The sequence below is a fragment of the Malurus melanocephalus genome, unplaced genomic scaffold (assembly GCF_030028575.1).
Source record: "Malurus melanocephalus ecotype Western Australia unplaced genomic scaffold, MMel_1.1 scaffold_29, whole genome shotgun sequence".
Lineage (NCBI taxonomy): Eukaryota > Metazoa > Chordata > Aves > Passeriformes > Maluridae > Malurus > Malurus melanocephalus.
This window is the reverse complement of record NW_026623261.1, coordinates 208,673-234,116: the sequence shown is the minus strand read 5'-3', so window position 1 is coordinate 234,116 and position 25,444 is coordinate 208,673. Positions and strand designations below refer to the sequence as shown.

The following is a 25,444-nucleotide window of genomic DNA, read 5'->3' as shown; positions in this document are numbered from 1 at the left end:
ACAGATCCATCTAACTCACATCCTGTAAGCTAGTTTTGTTAGCTTTGAGACTGAACAGTATCTAACTCTATGAAGAATTTTGGTTAAATTGGTGGAATCACTTGCAGTAATAACTTCAGGATGTGCATTACATGTATGACTAAAACCTTATAAGATTACTTACAATTATTTTAATGCTAAAACATCTCCAACACTTTTCTTCTTTATGTTTTTAAGAGGCCTAGTTTTGTACTTTATGGCTACGAACATTATTTTCCAGTTTACTTAGAGCCATGTAATTTTCCAGTTGAAGTCTTGAATCTGCAAACATTTAAACGTATGCTTAGGTCTACCAAGTAACAAAATATCATATATACTGACTAAGAGGGCAAAAGCCTTTACAAGATTTGGTCCTTATTTGTCTTTCAGGAAATCTTTTACACTCCTCCAAATACTCCAAGCAGCCCTTTTACTGAGCAAATTACACCTGCAAAGCTACAAAGGAAGCCCAAAATAAAAACAGAGATATCTGCACATTTCTCTAAGAAGGACAGTTTTTTCCATTTAAGTTTTAAATGGAAGAGAGAAGGAAGCAGAAAAGTCATAGCAGCACCTGTTACACTGCCTGACAAACCCATCAACAGGGCAAAATGTGGTGTGAACATGGCCATCAACAGAGTTAACAAGAGAAATGAGCCTCTTACAGTCAGAGCAAGTAGTGGAGATCTGTAATTGGGATGGTTGCCTTTAGAAATACAGGAATATACAATTTCTGTGGCTGCAAAAAAGGGCAAAGGGTAAGAAAGAAGAGCCTTGGTTAAGAGACATAAATTCACTAGAGTTTCAAGAAATGATGGCAGGTTGTCAGTAATAACTTCCTTTGTCTTTTCACCCCAGGTCAAGAAAGCAGTCAGTGCAAAGGTTGTTTTCAAGATACAGGCAAAAAAGTGAGTCCAATTTAGCATACACCTAAATTCCTCYGGGTTTTTCATGTTACCTTCAAGTGTGGGAAGAAATATTTGTGAAGTGTAACTGAAAATGATCACCCCTACAGATACCAAGAAGTCCTCAAACTCAAGGGAGAGTCTGAATGTTGCCCAGGACCACTGATGCATTTGTGTGAGACAGTAAGTTATCACCACAAGGATGATAACAAAATGAACCAAAGAACAAAGCTGGCTGAGCTTGGAAACAATTTTGAGAGTTCTGATAAATACACAAGGCAACAGAGTAACAAATGCAACTACAGACCAAGTTTTCTCAGTCACTGGTACATAYGGAAAACTATGTGACAGCAAGTTCCCGCTAACAATCAGATACAAAATACATGTCATGATCAGTTCCACCACTTGGGTCACATTGACAACTATGCCACCTAGATTGGGAGACAACTTTTTGCAGCAGGCATTTGCAATATCTTCGTACGTGTCTCTCACTCTTACCAGTTGTCCATCTTCATTTTCTTCATACAAGCAATCAATTAGAATTTTGCCTGTGTAACAGCACAATGCAGCAGCCAAGACAAGAAGAAGCAGACCACTGTATCCACTGTGGAGGAGAGCATACGGCAATCCTAGGACAAATATTCCCTGAAGAGGAAAAAGAGAGAAAAAAGATAGCACAAAATCCCTGAGGCAAAATGCTTGCTAGAAGTTGTATCCCCAAACCTGTCCTCCATGGAACATTGCTTTCACCCAGCTGCATGCTGTATGTACTGCTCCATTCTGCTAAGTAACAATCATGAGAAATGTGTTTATTTATGATAACGAAATTACCAGCAAAAGTAACAACTTCTGTCAGCACACATGTAATGATAAGCTGGGAAAATGAGAATGTGACTGAATGATAGAGTCAGCTTTCTAGTTAATATTTAACGCTGATGTGATTAGAAGCACATTTTAGAAGGTTCATAGTTAGTTATTCAGTCAGCATGCATATTAATGAAACAGGTTCAGTATCAGTAAAATTAGGCATCWCAAGCATCATCTGTATAAGTTTCACTCCAATTAAAAATAGCAGTGTAGATGGATTCAGTAATGACAATTCTCTTCAGTCTAAAAATTTTTAACAGACCTCCAGAGAGAAAATGGCATTAGAGTGCAGCAGACTATGCTTGTGCTTCCCCCGCAGCTTCTGTTTCCCTCATGTGCCCTTTGCTCTTGCTAAGTCCACCGCTGAAGTGATTTTTCTCACTGCTGAGATTCTAGACTATGCAAACTTACTAAGGTGCTTAAAAATATATGCAAAACATATAGAAACCTTTTTCTTTTTTCCCCACTAAACACTTTTTGAAAAGAACATAATTTTACTTGTTTTATCTGTTAAAAAAAAAAAAAGGAATTTTATTTTCACAGAACACTGTGAGCACTTCTTTGTCTTTTTCTCTCTTTCTTCTCTGTATTAAGGGACRAATTACACTTTTATGTGGTTTCATTTCCATCAGCACAAAGCCAACAGTAGTTGTTAATGAAAAGGTCCAATTTAAGGAAGATGCTTCTGCGATATTTCTCTTTTTATACTGCAAAACTGAAATTAGGAATTGCACATGAGTCAGACTGGTCAGGCATTTTTGTTCATGACAAATGAGGAAAGGTAAGGAGGAAACAAAACACAGTTCTGCAGAAATATATCCAGTTCTGCAGGATTTTTTTCTTCAATATTTGTTACTGCACCTATGACATGATGAAATCAGAGTATTTGTGCTCATGTTTTTTATCCTGGCCTGACAGAAGGAGTTGATTTGGACCAAACACACCTAGACTCTATTTCTGACTAAACTTGAACAACCTTATCTGCTCTGCTAGACCTGTGAACCCCCAACAGAAACAGGTTCTTTCACAGAAGGGGTGATCCACTCTTCTCTCACTTCCTGAGTGGGCAGTGCGGTTAAATTTCAGGAGCCAAAGCAGAAGAGGTGAGCTTAATGGTATAAATCCTACCATCCACAATCATGGCCATGAGGTCATGTAGGGCTTCGGAGTTTCAGGCATGCTTATGCCTTTGGTGTTTTCCATCAACTCCCTCAGGTTTTATGCCCTTCACACAGTGTCTGTGAAGGCAGCCTAAGATCCCATCATTCATGGAACTCATCAAGGAGGCAGGTGCCTGTCTAAGGTTTGTATGGCTTATACTCAGCACCCCACTCCTAAGTGATTTAAGTACTTCCAAGCCTGATCCATAAGGAGGGCTCTGAAGAGAAGCATTTTTTAAAACACTGAATAACCATCAACATATAAAAAGTATTCTYCTCTTTCAGCCACAGAATAGAAGTTCTTTTTGGGCAGATTGTGGGGGAAGTATCAACCAGGAAAGAAAGAAGTCCTTCAATTAAAGCAGTGCTTTTTCTCTAAGTCAATGAGAAAAACAGGATACCTATCATATGAAAGGGCAGCATTGCCTAATTCACCAGGGTTCATCCTAGATGCAGATATCTTAGCTTTCAGCTGAATTAGAGCTGGAAGAATTATATTAAATACATGCACTAATATATTTCAGTTAGAAAGGTCTATAGCTTCATGTGTTGAAACAGAAATACCTCAGTTATTATTACTGAAATAATAATCAAGCCATTGACCAGACACCTTTTYTTGGTTGTTTTCCATGGCTTCATTTACAGCATTGGTTTTGTAYAAGTCACAGATGCCATTTCATTTAGGAGCTGGCACGTTCAACTACACAGATTGTGGTACTTAGTCACCCACATCTCTCCACTCAGTGTTTCCAGTCTAATACAGTTCTCATGAACCAATTACCTTCCATTGCAATTAGCATTTCTTTTGTACATGAACTTCACATGAGTGTTCAAAATTCTACCATTTTTGCCATCAAGCAATCTACTTTCTTAAAAAGACCAGGAATCTGGCTGCATCCAGGCTGCAGGTAGCACACATGTAACAGTAGCTTTTGTTATGGTGCCATTTTTAATCACGGCTTTCACTGACTGGAAAGTTAGATAGCTGCCTAAAAAACTGAATTTGGGTTCTTTCCTAAGAAAACAATCCTTGGAGAACATTTACATAACAGACTGAGTTTAAAAGCATCACAAATAAACCAAGTCTATGAAAAAATCAAGAAGATAAAGCCACAGAGTAGTCTTCCGTATTAACATAAGAACAATGATGTTTTCTCAGTTCCTTGCAGTTTCTCCCAAGCTTATCTCATTTGTTCCATACTCACAGCTTATTATTTTGCTGCCTAATCTGCAGCTGGGAGTTCAAACGGCATCTGCTGACCCAAAGGGTCACTTATAATTAACCTGCAGGTAAGTGTTGGCATAGGCCTTACCCACACAATGGCTTCTCCCCTGCTGAATTTGGTCTGTTAAGATGACCAACCTCAGCTTAAGGCAGAAGGCTTTGAGAGACATTATCACAGCCATTTACAGCCCTCCCCACAGGTGTCTGCTTTTCCATGCTTAATTGTTAGTTTAATCAGAGCACAACATAATTCTGACCTCTAACATCTCCTTGCTCTTGTTTATAACAAATAATTTAGTTCAGTACCTAACACAGACCACAGGACAGTGGTGGGAGTTTTTGGGTTGATTGTTTTTTTATTTTTTTAATTTAGAGCTTATTAAACAAACCCTGTATATATATATATATATATATATATATATATATATACTTAAAAATATATATCAGTGGTTGTCTATACCAAAGTTTAGAGTTTAGAATTTCTAAAGTGAACATTTCTACAAAAACTCTAAGTTTTTCTTTGTCATCTTTTTTCCCCAGAGTTTGTAAACATCAGCTCTCAATTACTAATAGAAAGCAAACATTGTGGACATAACTGATTTTACAGCTTTTTGGATATAGAGCATGGATACTGGAGAGAAATGAGACACTGAATATGCCAATACAGTAACTATGTCTGTGGTCAAAGAAGAGTGTTTTTCTTGCCTTTCCAGAAATGTTTATTTTCTATTTAAAATAGAAAATAATAACACCAAGATAATTGTCAAATTTCCACAAAATAATGAAAAAATGTAAGTGATGGTCACAAGAACAAATGTGACTTCTCCAGATTTAAAAATTCATTTTGTATCTTCTCKCCTGATCTTACCTTTCCAAAGGAACCCTTTTGGTTAGGACAATTTCCTGAACATTGTCAAGTTTAAATAGTTTAGCTAAGAAAAAGATATCCTTAATAAATTATTTTACTGTCAGTGTAATATAACAGGTACAGGCYGTATCCTCTGGTCCGCAGCTGCTCAGCAACTTTTATGTGAAAAAGTGACTTTTATGTGGAAAATTCCTCCTCCATAAAGAAATCCTTTCATGGATATTGATGAAGGTTTCTTTTGTGCCCCTTTCATGAAAAGTGAGTGCACAGAGAATGCAGATAGAGCATGATATTCGCTGATATTCGCACAATATTTCGCTGATTCCTTGCTAGTGGAGAAGGGACTCAGATAATTCTCATACCATTTTTCACTGTACACTTTGTCCAGCATGGCCCCAGCACCTGCTTTTATTGAATCTTCTGATCCTGTTTTCTCATGTCCAAATTATGGCATAGACAGCCTTAGCTGTGAGGCATCAGTTAAAAATGAGCAGCAAAAGGAACTGTTCCCTAAATTGCCTCATAACTCTTGAGTCTCAGCGCTCTGTCTGGAAAGTGTTTTAGTCTGAGTGGTTTTATTTCCAGCCGTTCTAGAGCAAAGTCAAATGTGTTAGCCCTAAATATGCTGTTATAAAGAGATCTGTTTATGGAGTAAAATATCACAGGAAAAAGCACTCCCGCATCTGGGGACAGAGGAGATGGAATTTTTGAAACAATCCTCTGTCCTGGAGCATCTTGAGTGACTGTGTTATTTACCATCATTCCATCACAGGAACGGAGCAGGAAAGGAGCCCAAACTTGCCCAGAAGTGCATCTGCCCAAGATGTTTGCAAGGCTTGAGTGCTTTTGCTCTAGACTGAGGATGGGAGTGGATTGTTCTTTGTCAATCTGTGTGCCTGGGTGGAGGTCCTGCCAAAATATCCAGAGCAGACTTAGCCATGGGCAGCTGGGCCAAGGCAGGAGAAAGGACTGAGGGCTCAGCTGGTGACCAGCCTTTGAAGAAATAGCAAGGAAAAGAGTGGAAAGAGKATATAAGAAAAGATCAGAATCAGCCAGCAACTCTTTGCCTCATCAAGTACCCCCAAGCAGAAAAATCCAGGTATGACAGGTGTCACCAGGAATCACCAATTCACCTACAACTGCTTTTACAAAAAAAGTCAAGCAAAACAGGAATTCCAAATTACAACAGCATATCAAAACACTTTGTTGATGATTTGACTACAATGTTTGAACTACATGTGTGTGTTTCCACATCAGCAAGGCTGGCTTCTTATTTTAAAATGTCTGACAGCTGGATYAGTTTTAAATACAAAAAAATGGGCTTTCTACTATCATACTGTTATCGTATTCCTTCACCTCAGGGCAAGCACCTCCCCAAGGAATAAAATGTGTTTAAAAAAATTGAAAAGCAAGCATGGACGAGCACTCTGAGAAGAATATCAGAATTTCTTAATATTCAGTTTTAAAGCTTTTAGTCTCAAGAAAAATATTTTGGTTTATGGGTTGTTTTAACCTGAAATATGACATTTTGAAAAAACAAAGCAAATTGAAAGGTAATTAAAAAGTCAAGAAGATCAAATCACGGTCAGAGTTGAGGCATAGCAAAAGACAATGAAATAAAACGGAGTAAAAAAGAAATGCAAAAAAAAAAAAAAAAAAAAAAAAAAAAAAAAAAAAAAAAAAAAAAAAAAAAAAAAAAAAAAAGAGATAGAGAAAATTATGTCACCTTAAGACCTAATCACATGGAAAAATAAATTAAGAAATTAAGAAGAATTTAACTGAAAATTATTCCATTAGGACAAATCTCTTAAATGCAGAATACATGCTGATATGCCAGACTGTCGAATTAGCTCAGATTGCACTCCTCACCATCTGTAGTTACTCCACTGGAATGGTTCATTTGAGTCTGACTATTTTCCCCAACTATGCATTTGATTCCTTGCATGAACATGGATTAGACATAAAAACTATACCAGAAAGTGTCCTAGTTGAATCTTCTTGGAAGAGTAGGGACATAAATTCAAGATCCCTGCTTTTCAGTAGAATTCCATAAAATGTTTAATTATATTGTTTAAGATTGGTTGCTATTTGAAATAAATAATTTTCCCAAACAGATGTAAGCCTTGTTGGCTGTGGTATTTATATAAAGAAGGAGATTTMTTAGTAATAAATTAAAAAACATAGCAAATCCCTTAATCTCATGCCATGATAAGAAAGATACTTGCACGCTGGTCTTCTTCCTTTCTCAGTCATGACCGTGAGCATGAGCGATTTTGTATCTTCTTCCAAACTTGTTGACTATATTGAATAATATTGGATCAGATGGTGATTCTTCTACCAGCTAACCTCCTAAACCCTGCCAGAAACTCATTCCTTTGACAATACATCCACACTGACAGTTACTTTTTKGGAACCTGTCACTTTGGGTGTTGTTAATCCATTTAAGATGTACTCTGTGGTTRCACTAATTTTTAAATCAGCATGTTGTGAATTAATGTGTCAAAATTCCTTTTAAAAGTGTAAATATATTATTTATCTTTCATTGCCTAAATTACAATGTTATAAAAGAATTATTTGAAGTGTGTTTAATGAGAACTGTGAGAAGTCATTCTCCAGAAACGTAATGATTGACATTAATTACATTTCTAGCTTTTTATTCTGTATCAATTAAAACTTGTATTAACAATTAAATTATTTTTCTTAGCATTGGTGCCAGGTTTCACTAGTCAGAATTTATATGGTTTTTTAAATATTGGGATGATATCCACAATCTCCTGAAAATTCCACGTGTAATAGCAATCGAATAAGAATATTACCTGGTGAGATGCATCTTTTGTTATGTCCCCAACTGAAAACTTGCTGGATATTCTGCCTTGAAAATATTATTGAGATGCATTTTAACATCCATTTTAAATAAGAACTGTGATTATCTCATAGTTAATTGTCCATGTCCAAGCTTGGAAAAATCAGGCACATCAATTTCAAATTCACACCTATCTTAAGACAAAGCTGAGATGAATTTCCTTGCWCAGACGTCCGTGCTGAGAATGGAATGTGTACACACAGTGTAGAAACACAGACTTAATCTTTGGGTGTCTGATGCAGAATAGCAGAATACCTACTCAGAAAGATTACAAAATATACAGCCTTCTGTTCTATGACCACGTCCTCTTGGTTCTCTACAGGAACTACTTATGAACAGCTGCATCTATTTTTCAGAGATAACAGTTTTAGAGCCTCCACCTTCTAATGCAGGAAATCAGTGTCGTGAAACTCAGTGAGAGATCTCAGAGAAGATGAAGGTGATCTTACATTAGAAAATGTCTAAGTTAATTTTTCCCCTTCTTACATCCACAATATTTCGGTGTCTGTGTCTCAGTGACTTGGCCAGGTTCATTTGTGTGCACCAAGGGGGACAAGGGATGYCATCAGTCCAGTGCTCATTATGTCTCTGGTGCTCTTTTTGGATAGYGATGACAAACAGATTTTTAATTTACCTTCTTTACTCTTCTGGAACGGATGCAGTTTTAGATATTTTGCCTCATTATTTTGTCTCATTCCTCATAAATATTAGGCAAAATCCCTGACTTTCAAGATGTGCTGTTAATCATATCTGCATGATTTATAAATACYGTCTTCTACTTGGTTCCCCCAACATTYATCYCTAAGTGGGTTTTTCTACCTCTCCTTTTTAATGGAATCACTTATATTCTGYTCTGTAGCAGTTAACACATACCTTCCCTTTTAACTTCATTCTGCTGTTTTCACTGGTACTTTCAGACAAGCATACACAGTTACATAGATAGACACACGATTCYATTTATACTTATTTTTTGCCACAATTAGTATTTCTGTTTCAATTTTTTACACTAAACCTAGCTTCTTTTTCCTTATTCCTAAAAATCCTTTTCTTATCGGCCTAATTCCTGGGAGATTCATATTTTCCTCTCTTTGCTACTGTTCATAATATACAATTATTACTTTCACCTTTTATTTCTCCCTTTTGAAATATATATATATTTAAAATTTTAACTGATACATACACTTCACTCCTGAAGTAGGAATGGTTTTAATACATTGGTATACTGTTTCTTAATTATGATGATATACTGTTTCTTAATTATGAGGTGAGGCTTCTGAACCTCTCACAAATTCTTGTTAAACAACTTTAAAATTGCTTTCCCAATGCACTGTCTGTATTTATTCTTCCTAATCAATTATCTCCCATAATTTTCTCCAGGTTTGAAAATTCACTTTGGAAGTACCAAGTAGATATATTACTGTCCTCTGTTTTCCCATAATTAATGTAATTAGATCCTCCAATTTGTTCATCTTTATCCAATGTAATGAAGCTCAAAATAGAATTATCTTATGCTAGGTTCAATACCTTTTGTGTTAGATAATTATCATTATAATTTTTAGAAATGTCAATGGTGTTTTACTACACACTGGGTACAACATCTACTATAGGTCTTTAAAACCGAAGTTGCCAAGAACGGTACAATTTTTCTTTCCAGACAATAGCTCTAACACAGGTAATCATCTCTCTGACACAGAATGCCACCCTCATTTCTTTTTCTTCTGTTCTTTTTAGGTAAACATGCTTTATCTAATTATTTTTAAATTCCAGGTGCATAGATCATCCCATCATGTATTTGCAATATCAGTTATATCCTATTACTTTCACAGCAGTAAAAATTTACATTTCCCTGGCTGGCTACCCAAACTCCTGGCACTGTTCTACAGATGTCAGGAAAAGAATTCATCTACTTTCCCACTCACTTCACAGTTTGTTCACAGCTCAGCCGAATTTGAATTCAAAAATACTATGAGCTGTTCTGTGGAAAACTTCAAATATTGTCTATGGCCTGTCTGACCTTAGCAGCAGATCCATCTCCTCTCATGTCAGTGAAAAATCTTCCTTTAACTTCAGGGATGGTTGAATTAGACCCCAGAAATCTTGTTTTTCCTGATTTTTCTTATTCTTTCTCTCTGCCAGTGCCAGCCTGTTTCAGCTGCAGGGAGGACAGTGACTAAGGTGTTTATTCTGTGATTAATGCCCTCAATTGCMTTATACACTGACAGAAACTTTAGAAGTGCTTACCTGTCAATCTTYCAGGTACCCTAAGCAGATGATAAGGCAGATATAGACTGCTCAGAAGATACTGTGATAAGTTAAGCAGGTAAAGAAGCTGCATGGTCTGCACAGCAAAATGTATGTGTCCATTTGACTGATAGAAGCCACTGATATTTTTCTCCTTTTAGTGGCCACATTAGTCTTAAGAATCTCCTAAAGATAAGAAAARTGAACAGAGGAAAGAAAATGTCTGGGAAAACAAGGAAAAAAAATAAAAGAAATTGCTGCTATTAAATGTGACAGCTGATCCCATTGGTTTTACTATTGGTTTAAATATTTGTTTCAAAACCGAAATATGCTTGATGTTTAATTCCTCACGATTTGATGGAAAATGTTAGTTTGCATAAATCCAGAGCTCTCTGCAAGAATGCACTGAATCACACRAAGAAAATCTCCCAAGCAAATTAACTTTTAAGAAAACATTATTTTGCTTGGTCCCAAAGGAGAAAGCAGGCTTTCATAAAAGAATGAAGGCTTTTATTATGTTTTATGTAGCAGAGAGGAAAAAAAAATATGAAAAAAGTAAGGCAGTTAAAGCTAAAACAAACATTACTCTGAAAGTTAGTGATGGYGAACAACATGGACTCCCTTACCTATTTCTCTCACTACAGCTCAGGATTTACCTAAAGGCAGGCAAGTAATCCAAGCATTCAGAACAGCAACATGCAAGWAAATTCCATCAACATATGGTCCAAAGAGCTTGAGGGGAGGCAGAGGGGGACTTTGAGAGACTACAAACAAAGCAAAGCAGTGGGGAGTCAACAAAAGGAAGAATTAAAGTGCCTAGAAAGTTCAGACWCAAGCTGTGAGAAAGTATTTGGCTTGTTAGGAGTGTTTCTTGAATGCTGCCTGTATGGGACAAGCCACAGTTCTTGTCACTTTTAACAAGTAATGCTGAAGAGGAAATGGAAGAAAATAACAGAAATTTTCATTGGAAAAAAAAAAACTTATGCAGCTCTGAGAGCTAAAAGGAAGCCAGGTTACATCTTCTAGAAGTTGAATTGTATTTTCTGAACACTTGCATAGGATTTGATTTTATGACTTTATGCAGAATAAAAGGTGACTGAATCCTCCCCTGACTGATATTATCCATTCTTTCCTCAGCACAGACCTAACCATCAAATTTAGGTGGACTCTTRCTCAAGCTATAATGACCCCTAGAGTTCAATATATAAAGGGGAAATTTGTCTTAGAGCACTGCCTGGGGAGAATATAATTAACAGTCTGGATGAAAGACATAAATAGTGGCATACTATTATGTTTGGTCTCCAGGAATCAGTAAAATGATACAGAGTATCATACTATATTCCTCAGCAATTCGTGAAAAAATAATGCTGCGTTACCATTAGGCTGGGTATAAACAAATTTCTGCTGCTTTTCCTCTCTTAACCTCACTTAAACTTCTGTGGCACTCCTGAAGACTTCTACCTTTAAGATAAAAGAAGCAGCAACAGATTTTATTGCCTGATAATTCATCATGCACAGATACAGATAAGTTGATGTTGCAAATGAATTCTGATAATGGAGATGTCTGTGTCCTATAATGACATAAAGATCACATCATTCTAAAGCTTAACAAGGTAGAATAATTTCACTAATTCTAAGTAGATTAGACAAACCTTCCCAAATGTGCGTAATTAATAACAAAGAGAAAAATAATAAAGGTCAGAAAAGAAATGTGAGTGGATTTTATGGCATGCTCTGAGCACTCTTCATAAAAGCAAAGTTAGGTAAACTCTCATTTAAATTAAAAAAAAATTGAATATTGTTATACATTGTGAAACCAGACATCTGATGCATAAAACGCACACTGAAAATGTCTTTTTAAGATCTCTAGAGGTAAAATACTTTAAGTATTATACTTGAGGATGTATTTCTCATTCTGTTGTACAGACTGTTATGCAGTGGCCCTTGACYTCTAGTGACCCATGAAAAAAAGAACTAGAATTACGAAATAAGTAATAYTCCTTTATTCCTTGTCTATGTTGTCTGTTTTGTTTTACTTTCCCCTTTTTTTTATCCCATTTATTTCCTTAGTCTACAATTGCACTGGAAAGACAAAAGCTGAGGGAACAACTGGGGACCTTGATTATTTTTGACCTTTGATGAGGACCTCAGGTTTGTTCTTAACTTTTAGATACAAAAACTTCTGTATGGATTGAAACAAAAACACTTCTTTCATTATTAAAACAAAGTTAGCTAAGTAATTGCTGTAAATGGTCATATATTTTTTAAAAGAGTTTTGCTCTATTTTCTCAACCTGAGTCATTCTGATAGTGCACAGAAAACTTCTCTCCTCTATTGGATCTCTCCTTTGCTCGTATTTTGGTGCTGAGATCTGTAATGATTTTACATTTGAGAAATTGATTTTGAGGCTGCATTTAGTTTATGTTCCTTTCTCCTAAATGACTTTCATTTCTTACATTTAAWTTTTTTAGCAAAATCAAAATGTATTCACAAGGTATAATTAATAAATTTTAGGCGAAAACTCAGTGGCTATAGCTAAAGTTACTAAAGTGACTGTTTTTTAGTGTCTTTAGTATCAAAGGAAATTATAACTTCTTAATTTCTATGAACTGGGCTAATCTCACCCATCTTATGTCTAAATTAGGCAATCAATGAATAAGTGCACACAGTAGCAGAAGAAACACACGTGACAAATGCACCTTGTGTTTGATGCACTCCTATTAGGAATGGGATTCCTAACCMCTCCTACCTAAACACAGCAAAATGTAATGCTGGTCACAGAATCACAGTGTCTGAGTCAGAAGGGATGTGATAACTCCAGACAGGATGGACAGAAATAAGGATCACCAGATGACTACGTGTTCCAACAGTGTAGGGCACTTGTTTCAGGGTGCGTGAAAAATCATCAGAGATGCCAGTGTCACTCTCTGTCATCTACAGAGTCAGGGGAATTCCTTCACAAAGGCCATGAGATGGTGGCAAGTCCTGGAAGAGCAAAGGAAGAGCAAGAACCTGGATAACTCGGGCACATGATTGCACCAGGGGAGGCAGGAAGAGGGGGGAAAAGTGGCATCAGGTAAACTGCAGAACACTAGAACTTGAGGCTGTGAACCATATGAGGTAGAAACAAGGGGCAGGAGAATAAGATGGGCAACAGGCTGTGAGGGAAAATGACTGGATGTGAAAAGTGCCTGACTCTAAGCATAAGTCAGGAATAAGAATGCTAGAGGGAAAATATGCATTATGCAGCTGATTATCCTTTCTGATTAGGAAAGGAAACCTTCAGGGGTGGAATGGCAGCTCCTCACAATTTAGGAGGTAGTAAAAAGTCTCTGAAATCCTACCCAAGGAGCAGAGGGAAGCCTACAGTTTTGTGGAGGTATTTTATTTTTATCCTGAGATGACAACAACAAAAAGTGTAAAAGAAAGAGCTCTGTCTGAGAGCAGTTGGCTTTCCAGCCAAAGTGAAAGAAACCAGCAGGCAAGTAAAGGCAACAAGGGCAGGAGTAGAGAACACATTTTAAACTCYAGATTCCAATTAAATCCTAGAAGGAGATTTTCGAGTCCCTTAAGGGAAGGTGGCTGAGGAGATGTCATTTGGAGCTGCAGAAATCGTGCAGACAGTGAGACAAGAGAACTGGTTCAAAATGTAGTGAGATRGAATAAACTTCAGTGCCAACTTCTAGAGTGACAGTAAAATGACAGCACTAACAGTCATTATAAAAGAAAAAATAGATAACTTCTTATAAACAAAAGAAACAAATTCCTCACAAAAATAAAATATATTGTGTCTATATTACATATAATCTTTATTCTTAYATCCCCATTTTTTCAAGCTTCAGTAGAATAATTCAAAGTTTCTGAAAYAGTCAGATTTAGTCTGAAATAATTAAATTAGAATGGGTTTTAAAACTGAAAAGAAAAAGAATTCTCTGCTTATCATGAAGGAACTAGCCTGAATCAAACATGATTCTGTATGGGAAAACAGCAATAAAAAGACATCATAAATAGAAATATTAATGTAGAGTAAAGGAAAAKACCTGAAACTGCCATTGCCACTGATAACATAAAACAACAAAAAATGTTTGTTGTAGAGAGTACAAAACATAATCTATGYTATTTGTGTCAATTCAAGAAATGGACTGAGAGAAACTGAAATGGATAGCAGTCTGTGTTGTWTGAGCTGAAGTGAATGTTTCCTTACTTTGACTCATATGTTTACATTTTTGAGAGGTAAATATTAAATTTCAATTTTTTGTTGCTGTTTAGTAACACAGCATTGTACATATGGCAAAACTAGTGCCACTGGCCAAGAACAGAGAGAAACATTGCCTTCCAAGAAACATGGTGTATGTGGGGAGTAGAGGGAGAAAATAAGCAAATAGAAGACAATTTCTTTTMTTTAGCTTTAGGGTTAAAATGCTTTATACAGCTTACTGTATTAAAACTGGGTTAAAACATATTATATTCAATACCATGTACATGCAGTGTTTAGGGTTTTTATTTTCTCAAATAGCTCCATTTGCTCATTCAGACAGAGCTTGTACAATTTCAGTGAATCTACTGCTGTCAGGAATTATGYACACTGCATTAAACTGTGGATTAACCATCTATGGATTCTGTGGAAGAATCCCACTTCATGTGGGAAGTCTGCTGGAGAAACATCACTATTTCTGATTCTACCAGCACATTATAATAATTCAGATGTCCTTTACTTTAAGCAATAAATTCTCATATGCACTTGCACATGCTGAGCTTGTCAACTTTTATTCCTTGACGAACCCTAGGGCTCACTCTTTTACTTCATAAAGAAAATGAGCTCCCTTCAAAAAAAATTTGCTAATGGAAGAGAATGAAGTTTAGAAAAAACAGGAAGGGAATRCCATCTGACAAAATATTTTACTTTCTGCTGCCTGTCACTCTSTTCTTGCTATCTTGGGAGGAATGTTATCCTAGAAGGGGAGTTATATGTCTAAATACAATTTATTAAAGCAAATTTGTTGAGRTTACATGCCGTATAAGTTTAAGAATAGGGACAGAAAGAGAACTTTTAAGAAGATTTTTTCTAGTAGTGATGGGTGGTCAATGGCATATGTTATAGAGAGGAACAGCCACAGAAAGCTGGTGAATAATTATAATAGGTAATTTGGGCTTTGTTTTGAAAGTTGATTGTCAAATGTAAACASTGAAGTATCCAAATATAATAGATACAGAAACACAAAGTTGCCTAATAACAGTGTATTTAAATACCATGTCACCTGCCATGGATTTAAAAAAGAGGAGAAATTACACCATCTGTTTTAATTCAGCTTGTTAAAAAATGTTCTCAGGGATTCACAACAACAAAAAGTATGGTAGATTAATTTGATTTTAGTATAGTGGGCAAGTACATCAGCTATTCCCTTCACCTGAGGGAGCCARAGATCCTTGTTCTGCAACAAGTCGTGGCACACTGGGTTCTCCCGTGGAATAAAGGGATATTTGCTTTCAAGCAGCTGACAGTTGTGTATCCTTTGTTTTTGGTAACATTTATTGTTTCAAAGAATATGATTTTCATAATTCCACTATCCATTTATCTTTGAAATCTTGTTTCTGTCATTTTGTTTTCTTGACCATCTGGATTTTTAAGATGGAACGCCCATTTTAATGACTGAATATTCTAATGGTACTCTCATCCCATCCTTTTGCTGATTTATCTTGTGCTGAGTCCCTACAATGAGTCTCAATAGCAAGGACAATCAATTCCTTATAGAAAAAAAGAGAGGAAACTGAATCAAATGTCAAGCTGATTTATCACAGGCTACATTTGAACAATCATTATCCTGTAAAGAGTTTCTGTAAAATAGGAAACATTTTGAGACTTACTTTCAAAATTGTTTTCATTATTGGAGCACCTGGAAGTCCTTGAATGCAATCCCATTGTGTAAAGCAATGYGCAAACAAAGCACAAAGAGATGGTCTCTTTTCCAAAGTATTTAAAATCTAGGGCTAAGATTACACAAAACAAATACAGGCAGAGACGGGAGTCAAGGAAACCTTGAGTCAATACCAGATACTGTGAGTCAAGAGAGCAAATGGTGGTTTCAGTTTATAACAGCAATTTTCACCAAAAAAGACATTTATAAGAGTATCAGAGGAATATCTTCATATCAGTTCACAAGAATGCTTGTTTAAATATAAACCAAATTGAAAATGGTAATTGTAACTGGAAGAACAGAGACCATAGTCAATAGATGCAGGAAGAAAAATGRTGGGCTATTATAGAAAAGATGAGCAGCCTGCATTTGATTTGAAGGTTGAAGAGGTGCTTGCAAGAGCTGGTGATCTCATGGGTTATGGAACTGCATCAGCTTTCTGAATGGGTATGCATGGGGTGAGCTTGGAAAAACTAGTGAAAAGTGCGTTACTGTGATCCCGGTGAGGAATTATTAGTGCTCAGATCAATTTTAGCCTTGTGGATTGGTGAACCAGACTATGTATCAGTGAGGTTTTACAGTAAAAATGAGCAGGACATGGATGCAGTCTGAATGTGTGGATCTAGAAAGAGGCCTGACTGAAAGATGCTGCCAGATGACAGGCCTGCATGGTAGCAAGGACAAGGACTTAGAGAGGCAGAGAAGGAATTCTGGTGTGGGCAGACTCTGGATAGAAGACAAGGAGCTCCATTTAGCTGCTTTACTGACTGCTGAAAAGACAGACCAATATTTTATGTGTGCAGCAGGGGGATCTAAATAAGATGTGAACTTGAACCAGCTCAGAAAAACACACTCTGCTTCAGTCCCACACACTCACAGGTGGGGAAGGATGTGGTGTCCACCAGCTGTGTGTGTAGGAACCCTGAGAGCCTGAGTGTGTGGAAGTGATGACCTCAGGGAGGAAGGCACAAGGCAGATACTCAGGAGGGACTGCCATCATTGGCTGTGTGCCTGCTTAGGGAYAGCAGTGCCAAGCAGAGGAAGATGGTCATGTCCCTGTGTATTAATTCATGTCAGACAAAAAATTCTTGCAATGAAAAGTAAAAACAGTGGTGTCGTGCGTGTGTGCTTCTAAATTACCTGTGTATCAATGYTTTTTTTATGCATGAACACCACCAGAGGGGGCAACTCCTGGGTGCCTGGGAGGTTTCTTAATGATTAAATGAAAAAAAACAGGCCTGGGAGAAGGACACCCAATGTTCAGGTTTCTGAGGTACTTACATGTATCCTTTATTTCRCATATGTTATGGGAGAAATGGAAATGAACACACCCTTTTTGAAAATATATGTAAATGAGCATGTAAATTGTACTCTGTCACTTGACAGACTCTATTAAGCTCCAACAACACCACTSAAAGCAGATAGGCCTGTGAATAATGTCAGGGTTTAAAGGTATATGTCAGGGTTAAATACTGGAGAAGTATTTAGGCTGAATGAGATATAAAATAGTTCAAATACTGGCAGACTCCTCCAGGGCATCCACCCAAGGAATTGTGTCAATGTTGGGGGMAGGACCATGCTCTGCACCTTGCAGGTACTGGAGCAAGGTGTTGGAACAAATGATGGGTCCTTATGGCTCCCCTTTATCTTGAGATCTTCTGTGATTCTGACTCTGCCCTCACTAAGGACATCCCTTGGCAGAYTGAATTTGGCAGGATGCTAAAACAACTCGCAAATTCTGATTGGTGCAAAAGTTCATGTTATTATTTGCTGGAAAGCATCACTGTAAGGAGAAGAGTTGAGCTGGTCTCTCCCAGTTTGCTTACCACAGAGCTGTATGCTTACTCGCTAGTTCTGTTGTCATTTTATGTGCACACAACTTCTATTACCAGCTGCTTYATGTAGGAGGACTCACATCTATAAAATAGCTGTTCCAAAAGATTAATAGTAGTAGATTTTCCAGGTGAAACAATTTTCAAACTTATATGACAGCTGAACAATCAACAAGAAGTCCTCACTTACAAGAAATAGTCACTTGCAAATTCWCCAACACTTTCTTTACCAGACTGTGACAAACTGAACATCAGCCCCAGGATAAATATACTTTGCATTGCAGTGACTTAGTTGTTGCTTCTTGCAAACTCAAGATTATATGGTGGCTTGGAAATTTAGATGCTGAAATATACAGATTTCAAACGTACAAGACAAGAAGAGTTTCTGCTAAAATTATTGGAAATGATAGAAAGCTGACATTGTTAAAAATCAGGCATCAAATAAATACTTTCTTGAAATGCAAGGTTATAATTTGAGGTTCTGAACAGAATTATTCATATTTCTTAAAGCCCAGCAGCGCTACTGGCTACTATTATCAAAAGAATATAACATTAGACAGATATGTCTATAAAACTCATATAAAAATCAGTCAAAGATATAAAATAAGGTATAGGTTAAGCATAGATATTTTAAAATATATCTGTCTTATACTCAATATAATAAAGATATTCAAATTTAAGGCTGAGGTTGCATGTTAAATTCCATGGTTTTTTTTGAGTACTATACTTCAGAATGTTTCTGTCTCATCTCACAGAGATAAAAACCTTACATGCAAATTAGCTTAAAATAGATCAATATAATAAATTATGTTATAAAGTACATCAGTCATAGCCAAACTACTGAGACTATTGGAATTATTTATAAAGGAGACACCGAGACACCTCATGTCACTCTCTTGCAATTCATCTRTTAAGAAATGCAATTTTGAACATGTGGTGAGGACAAGCATGTGAGGACAACTTTTAAAGATATTTTAATATATCATTTTAACAGCTATGTGGTTTAAAGAATAGCACTTCTTTGGTCTGTTGCTTGTGTAACCCATGTGTTTTTTCTGGGTTTCAAGAGCTCGGATGGTGCTCTCTGAACCAGCAGTCCATAGGTTGGGACTATCTGTATGTCCAAGGAATAATTTTGTAGATTTTTTTTATATCACAGTCTCTACTTGATGGAAAATCTGAATTGGAGGAGCTATGGAAAACTGATGTGACTCTCCTAGCATTTCTGTGATAGCTACAGTAGAATATGCTGAAGTAAATCCACTCCACATGGTCATTACCCAAATAATGTGACAAGCAACATAAAACTCAAAACTTACAAAACAATAACTTAAATGCATGAGAATCCTCCAAACTTTTATTCCCGGAACAATTTTAGATGTGGCTTCTCTCTATGCTTAGGAATTCTGCCTTCATAACATGTTACAGGGTTTGCAGTTGACCAAGGAAAAAGCAGACTGATAAAGTGCATTGTCTAACGAGATTTATGGGAAAGGCAGTTATTTAACTCAAAATCGGTCTGCTGCACCATGCTTACATGTCAAATAAAGAGATTTCTCTGAATTAGATGTTATTTCTTTGTTGCAGGATAACACATTTTTGATAAAGAGCTTTTGTGATAAGAAACAGGGTTGGGAATAGAGAAGATATATATCTTGAATGCAGCCTTCTCTGAACTATATGAATATGTGCACAAAAGAAGCCCTACTGCAGGGCCTGAGCTGAAATAAAAGGTTATAGAAAGTAGTGATGTATGTCTGGAATCTTTTTTTTCCCCCCTCAAGAGAAATCAGAAGGGAAAACTGGGGCACAAACATTAGTTACAGAGTCTTCTCCCCTAAAATAATCTTTTATCAATTGCATTGCATAATGGTGACATTCTATCATAGAGAAAACAGATCTGAATTTAGATGGCTCTCACCCAGATTTTTTTGGGTCAGCAGTTCTGGCTATAAGGGTTTGTGGTTGCAAGCCTTAGAAAAATAAATTTGCCAGTACTGCAGGTGCATTTCAGCTAAAATCATACTCACTATTTGGAATTTTTATGTGCACCACAATAGTSCTACTATCTTGGAATTTTACCTTGTGCTGTCATTTTCTGACRTTTCATTTGAAACTTGAATTACTTTCTGGTCCTAGGTTAGGTATCAGCATTGGACATCTCTCTTCAATTCTCAGCACCACATCTTGATAYGAAATGCAGAAGTTAGTTTCTCTGAGATGTCTATAATTTAGTTCAGAGTATGACTTTATCTTCAATGCATATGTCTTCAGCTTCAATATGTAATGTATAAATCAAGAAAGTTACTGCTTTGTGCTCAAGAAAGGATTGACCCTTGCTCTCATGTCTGGAAAATAAATACTTAAAATCATGTGCTACGGTTAAAATCAAAGTGGCTGTTTAAATAACATGACTAAATTATTTAGGGTTCAGGCTGAGAGGATTTATATTGTTATACATCTAATAACCCGTTTTATAAGCACACAAGCACACATTTATATCTAGAAATTGCTTAAATTTTGTGTCAGTAAAGCYTAATGTGAGGGGTGTTTAGACACCCCTCAGATGTTTCCCTTTATATTATTTGAGGCACGTCTGCTAATTCCATTCCTCRGCATCAGTTAAGTTTTGGAGTTGCAGTTACCTAAGTTAAAATTAACTAAATTGGAACCCAGTACAGAAATTTGGTTATAAGCACATATAGTGAAAGACATACAGATATTCAGGTTTTAAAATGATCATTATTGAATTCTTGAGTATTTTCTAAACAAATGTACAATACACAGAATATAAACACAATTAGAATACTTATGATTACTACTAAAATATTGGTAATTTATTATTGACACATTTAAAAATAGTGATTATAATACTAATTTAATTATGGCTGGAAGCACTCACAGCACTCAAGCACCCTATTGCATTACTCTGATGATGGAACAAGRAAATTTCCCCTGCTGCAGGTATTTCCAATTTTTGTACAACCTATTTTTTTTGCAAAAGGAAGGATATGAATTTTAGGTAGGAATGTTAGGCAACATTAGGTATCAGATGCATTGAATCAAGATAATTTCAGTTGGAAAAGACCTCTAAGATCATCAATCACCACTTTGTCAACCAGACCATGTCATTAAGTGCCATGTCTGGTCATTTCTTGAACACCTCCAGGGATGGTGACTCCATCACCTCTCTGGGCAATCTGTTCCAATGCTTATCAAATCTTTCAGTGAAGAAATAATTCCCAATGTTCAACCTGAACCTCCCCTGCCACAGCTTGAGGCTATGTCATCTCATTCTGCCACTGTTTGCCTGGGTGAAGAGGCTGAGCCTCACCTTCCACTGACTTTCAGGCAGTTGYAGAAAGTTTTAAGGTCTCTRAGCCTCYTTTTCTCCAGGCTGARCARYMCCAGCTYCCTCAGCTGCTCCTCACAGGACTTGTGCTCCAGACCATTGCCCTACTCTGGACATGCTCCAGYACCTCAGTGTCTGTGTTGTACTGAGGGCCCCAAAAATGAACACAGGATTTGAGGTGTGGYCCCCCAGTGSCRAGTAYAGRGGGACAATCATTACCCTGGTCCTGCTGGTCACATCATTCGTGGAACAGGCCAGGATGCCATCAGCCTTTGTGGCCACCTGGGCACTGCTGGCTCATGTTCAGCTGCTGCTGACCAGCACCCCCAGGTCCTTTCCTGTTAAGCTGCTTTCCAGACAGATTTGACACAACATGTTTTACCAAATATTCAGAGAAAAATTGTGCAATATTATTAGTCTGCATTTAAAGGATATTTTAAAGATTGTTGAGGCATCATAGTACTGAATGTCACTTGAAGCTTTCTGGTAAAGGGGTTGGTTTTTTCCACTGCTAGGTCCTCCCAAGACCTAAGTGGAGATCGACTCACAACGGTATAAGTTACAGCTATAAATCACACAGGTATAAATTATAGGTGAGATTAACATTATTTCACTTCTTTCCTTTTTTTTTTTTTCTCTTTCTCTATTGTTTTTTTTTCCACCTCTTGTGCCCCTTCATGACACTATTGTCTGAATGCCTTTTTCTTTTACTTTGGCTTTCTCCATAATGTTTGTAAAAATTCTACTACATGTGACTGGCAAATAAATAGCCTTTASTGTCATTTCATTCTGCTGTGAAATACTGCACCATTAGAATTTAACTACGTTCTTCTTTGTGACTATTGCTTTGCTTATCTATCCAGCACCATTATACAAATAATTTTGGTCTTTTATTGGTACATACAAACAAATGCAACTTGGATCATACTGCCAGATGATGCTATATATTTTCTGATTTGAATTAACTCAGCTTTATGTCTCTGTCCTTACCCAGATTAACTGAACACAGGTTTTGATTTGCCTGYGCAGTGCTGGAATACGAAACATGTTTCCCTGGAAACTTACATGTCTGTAGCAATCATTTACACATACAGTATCAGCACCAAAAGTGCATATTTTTTTCAGCTCAAGTTATGAACAAAATAAAAATCTCTTATAGTTTGTTTGGAAATACTTATATTTAAAACACCGTGAGAAAACCCTTCAGTGTAATTTCAGAGACCAAAGATTTAATCGCTCCCATAATAAATCTGGATTGAGAAATAATTTCCATTTTAGACTAATTGTATTCACTGGAGCAACTGTTTAGAACACTTCAAAATTCTGCTGAAATGTTTACCTCTAATTGCCATGCAAAACACTTCTGCCCTTTCCTCTGGGTAGGGCAAAACAACTGTCATTTTATCATAGATTGTCTTCACCAGTCAAGAACGTTTGGATTGTTTTAATCATTCTGTTCACAACTCTGACTTTCTCTTCAAAGCTATTCACAGAAATGTTTTCAAACTGTTATTTTCTACTGACAGATGCCCATTCGATATTCTCCCCTCTCTCCTCTCCTGCCTTTCCCTTCCCTTTCTCTGCTCTCAACCTTTGTTTCTAAACCAAATGACTTGGTCCCAATCCCAGCTATTGGGAAATAGGAAAAACACAAATACGTGTGCACAGATTCACATATGTGGTTGCACATGCACACATTTTAATAATGTGCCATTAGGATACTTTGGTCACACTATTAATGAATCTGCAGTTTCCAGGCTTTGCAGAATTCAGCCTGCCTTAGGAGGAAACCTCAATACAGCTGTAGCCAACTGCTCTTTWAATGCTAATTTCTAAAATATTTGACCAAATGAGAGCCAAGGTAGGCAACACTCAGCATGCTGAGAGTTTTGACTAAGACCATAGTTACTGGTCTGATTGGGTAATTTAGCTTGAATTTGTCCTGATTTTAAATAGGTAACTGCATRTTTGATTGTATTTTAAAACCTGTTACCAGTCTGTTTTTTAACTGAAAGTTACAATATTAATAATTAACAGTAATTTTATACACAACAATATTTAGGATTTTTGGGGCACTTTGGTGTATTTACAGAGGCATTATTATTTTTGTTTTTCACAAGGGAAAACAAGGGGTTAGAGAATGTGATTTGCCAAAAGGTCATRCAGCAAATATTGACAAAACTGACTYCCAGAATGAAATCTTGGCTTYGGTGAAATSAAATGCAAAACTCACAGAGACAATGGTCTCTCATCCCAGACTCCTGTCCTGACTAGATGCTGCTGAGGGGGACTGAAGATAAAATGTGTTACTAGAATGCAGTTGGGGTATTTTAGGRCTTCACACTTTTATTCGTAACTGAACACTTTCAGAGTATGACATGCTACTGTGCCCTGTTATTGCACTGGCTCTCATGTGGYGGTGCTCATGATTGAAAATGCACCAGGGTTAGAAATATGTTTTTTTTTCCCCACCTTTGCCGAGCTGAGGGATGAACTGGGTATGTAAACAAATGTTCTTSGGCATAGTCAGACTTGTGTGACACTGGAAGGATTATTTTTCTATAATTAAAGTGGCATAAAAAAAGTGTTTAAGCAATAGTTACTGGGACTAGATGTGTCTGTGGATGCTGCTTTCTTCTTACCATGTCAGACAGAAAGTTAGCGGTAATGATAGAATTATGTAAGGAAATGAATCATGAAAAGTGAGAAAAAGATTCTGAAAAATTTAATGCTAAATTTAAGGATTTGGAAAGATATTCAAACTCCACACAGAATGCTGGGACCAAATGCTTTCAGTCTATTCAACCTAACTATTTTCTTTAACACTGACAAGTATTATTACACTTCTTGTGCTTCGTGCTTCAATTTATTTCTAGTTTAACTTACATRTCAGTAAATTTATGTCTGACGTCAGTCTGGCTCTTACCATCCTCTTTTTATTAGATGTTTACCTCACATTTCTATCACACATCTCTGTCACTGAATTCAAATATGCTTATTAAAGATAATGTCTGCACTTCCAAAACAGGTGCAATCACCACCCTTTCAATTTCACCTAATTTAAACACCTTTTAAACTTCAGATAACATATGTATCATTTTTCCCTTTGGAACTCTGTTTTATCAGAGTGCTAATCTTATGCAGAAAGATTCAAATATGTGAGTAATAAATTCATAGAAACCTTTTAGAATACACAAAATGATGGTACAGCTAAGTAAAATAGAGCAGGCGAAGTGATGACCGGGTTTTTCAAATGATGAGCTGAGTAAGTGTGGAAATAAAAGGTTACCTGAATGGCATTTGTTACATTCCATCCTGCTTCCCAGCTGGTGATCAGTTTGACCTGGGCAGGTGGCAAGGGAGCTGGGGACTTATATTCTGGATCCTGGTGACAAACATCAAGCTCAAATTTCAGGGGTCCATCTGGTTCTTCTCTGTTCTCACCGTGAGCTCTGTTCAGTTCATCTCTTCCAGCAAAATTCACATGTTCTTCATCAGTGTCTAGGCAGCTGTCCCATCTCACCAGTCCCAAAAAGAGTGATGGTGTTTCTCTAAAGCAGTTGAAAAGAGATGAAATWGTCTGCTTCAGGTGAGCCATCCTCAATACCAAACATAAAAGTAAAACCTTTCATTACATGTCTTTATTGTTTGCAGCAGTTGTACATTGTCACTCCTTTAGGTGGGTTAGCCTTGACAGTGCAGCTGTGATTAATGGAGTCTGTTGTCCTTGGTTCATTTATTGGAGCCTGTTTCAAATGGCAGCTAAAGAAATACCTCCAGGGTCTTCAACATACTGCCCAGAGCAGAATGCAGCGAGATTTCTGCAAGCTTCAATTTACAATTCAAATTGCTTTTCCTTTTACCTATGGCATCTATGTAGATCAGTCATTCGTGAAGCATCTACAGGTGGCTGCAAGAATCTTTTCCTGTAAATTATACATGCTTCTAATACAAATGAATAGTTCTGCCAAAAGGAAAAAAAAATGTTTCATTAAAAACTAGAGCTGATGGACTGACTGCTAAGAAAATGTATGTAAACAAGTTTGCTTTTCCAGGTGTGAGAATTCTCTGCTGTGTTTTAGTGTCTACAGAGGTCAGTAGAACTTTAAAAATGTTCTTAATAGAGCTTAAAGTAGTGAGAAATAGAAAACTAGCATGTTTGTAACTACTATACATTATTACTAGCAGCAATTAGGGG

At 36.8% G+C, this 25,444-nt stretch overlaps 1 protein-coding gene across 1 annotated transcript; it reads right to left on the bottom strand.

Annotated features, from left to right (window-relative positions):
• Window positions 1–416: 416 nt before the first annotated feature.
• Window positions 417–24,844, bottom strand: LOC130572125 (vesicular inhibitory amino acid transporter-like). The gene is made up of 2 exons (XM_057363575.1): window positions 24,536–24,844; window positions 417–1,568 (listed from the first exon to the last, which is right to left on the bottom strand). Exons 1-2 carry the CDS (start codon window positions 24,842–24,844, stop codon window positions 417–419), a joined length of 1,461 nt encoding a protein of 486 aa, XP_057219558.1.
• Between the last annotated feature and the right edge of the window lie 600 nt (window positions 24,845–25,444).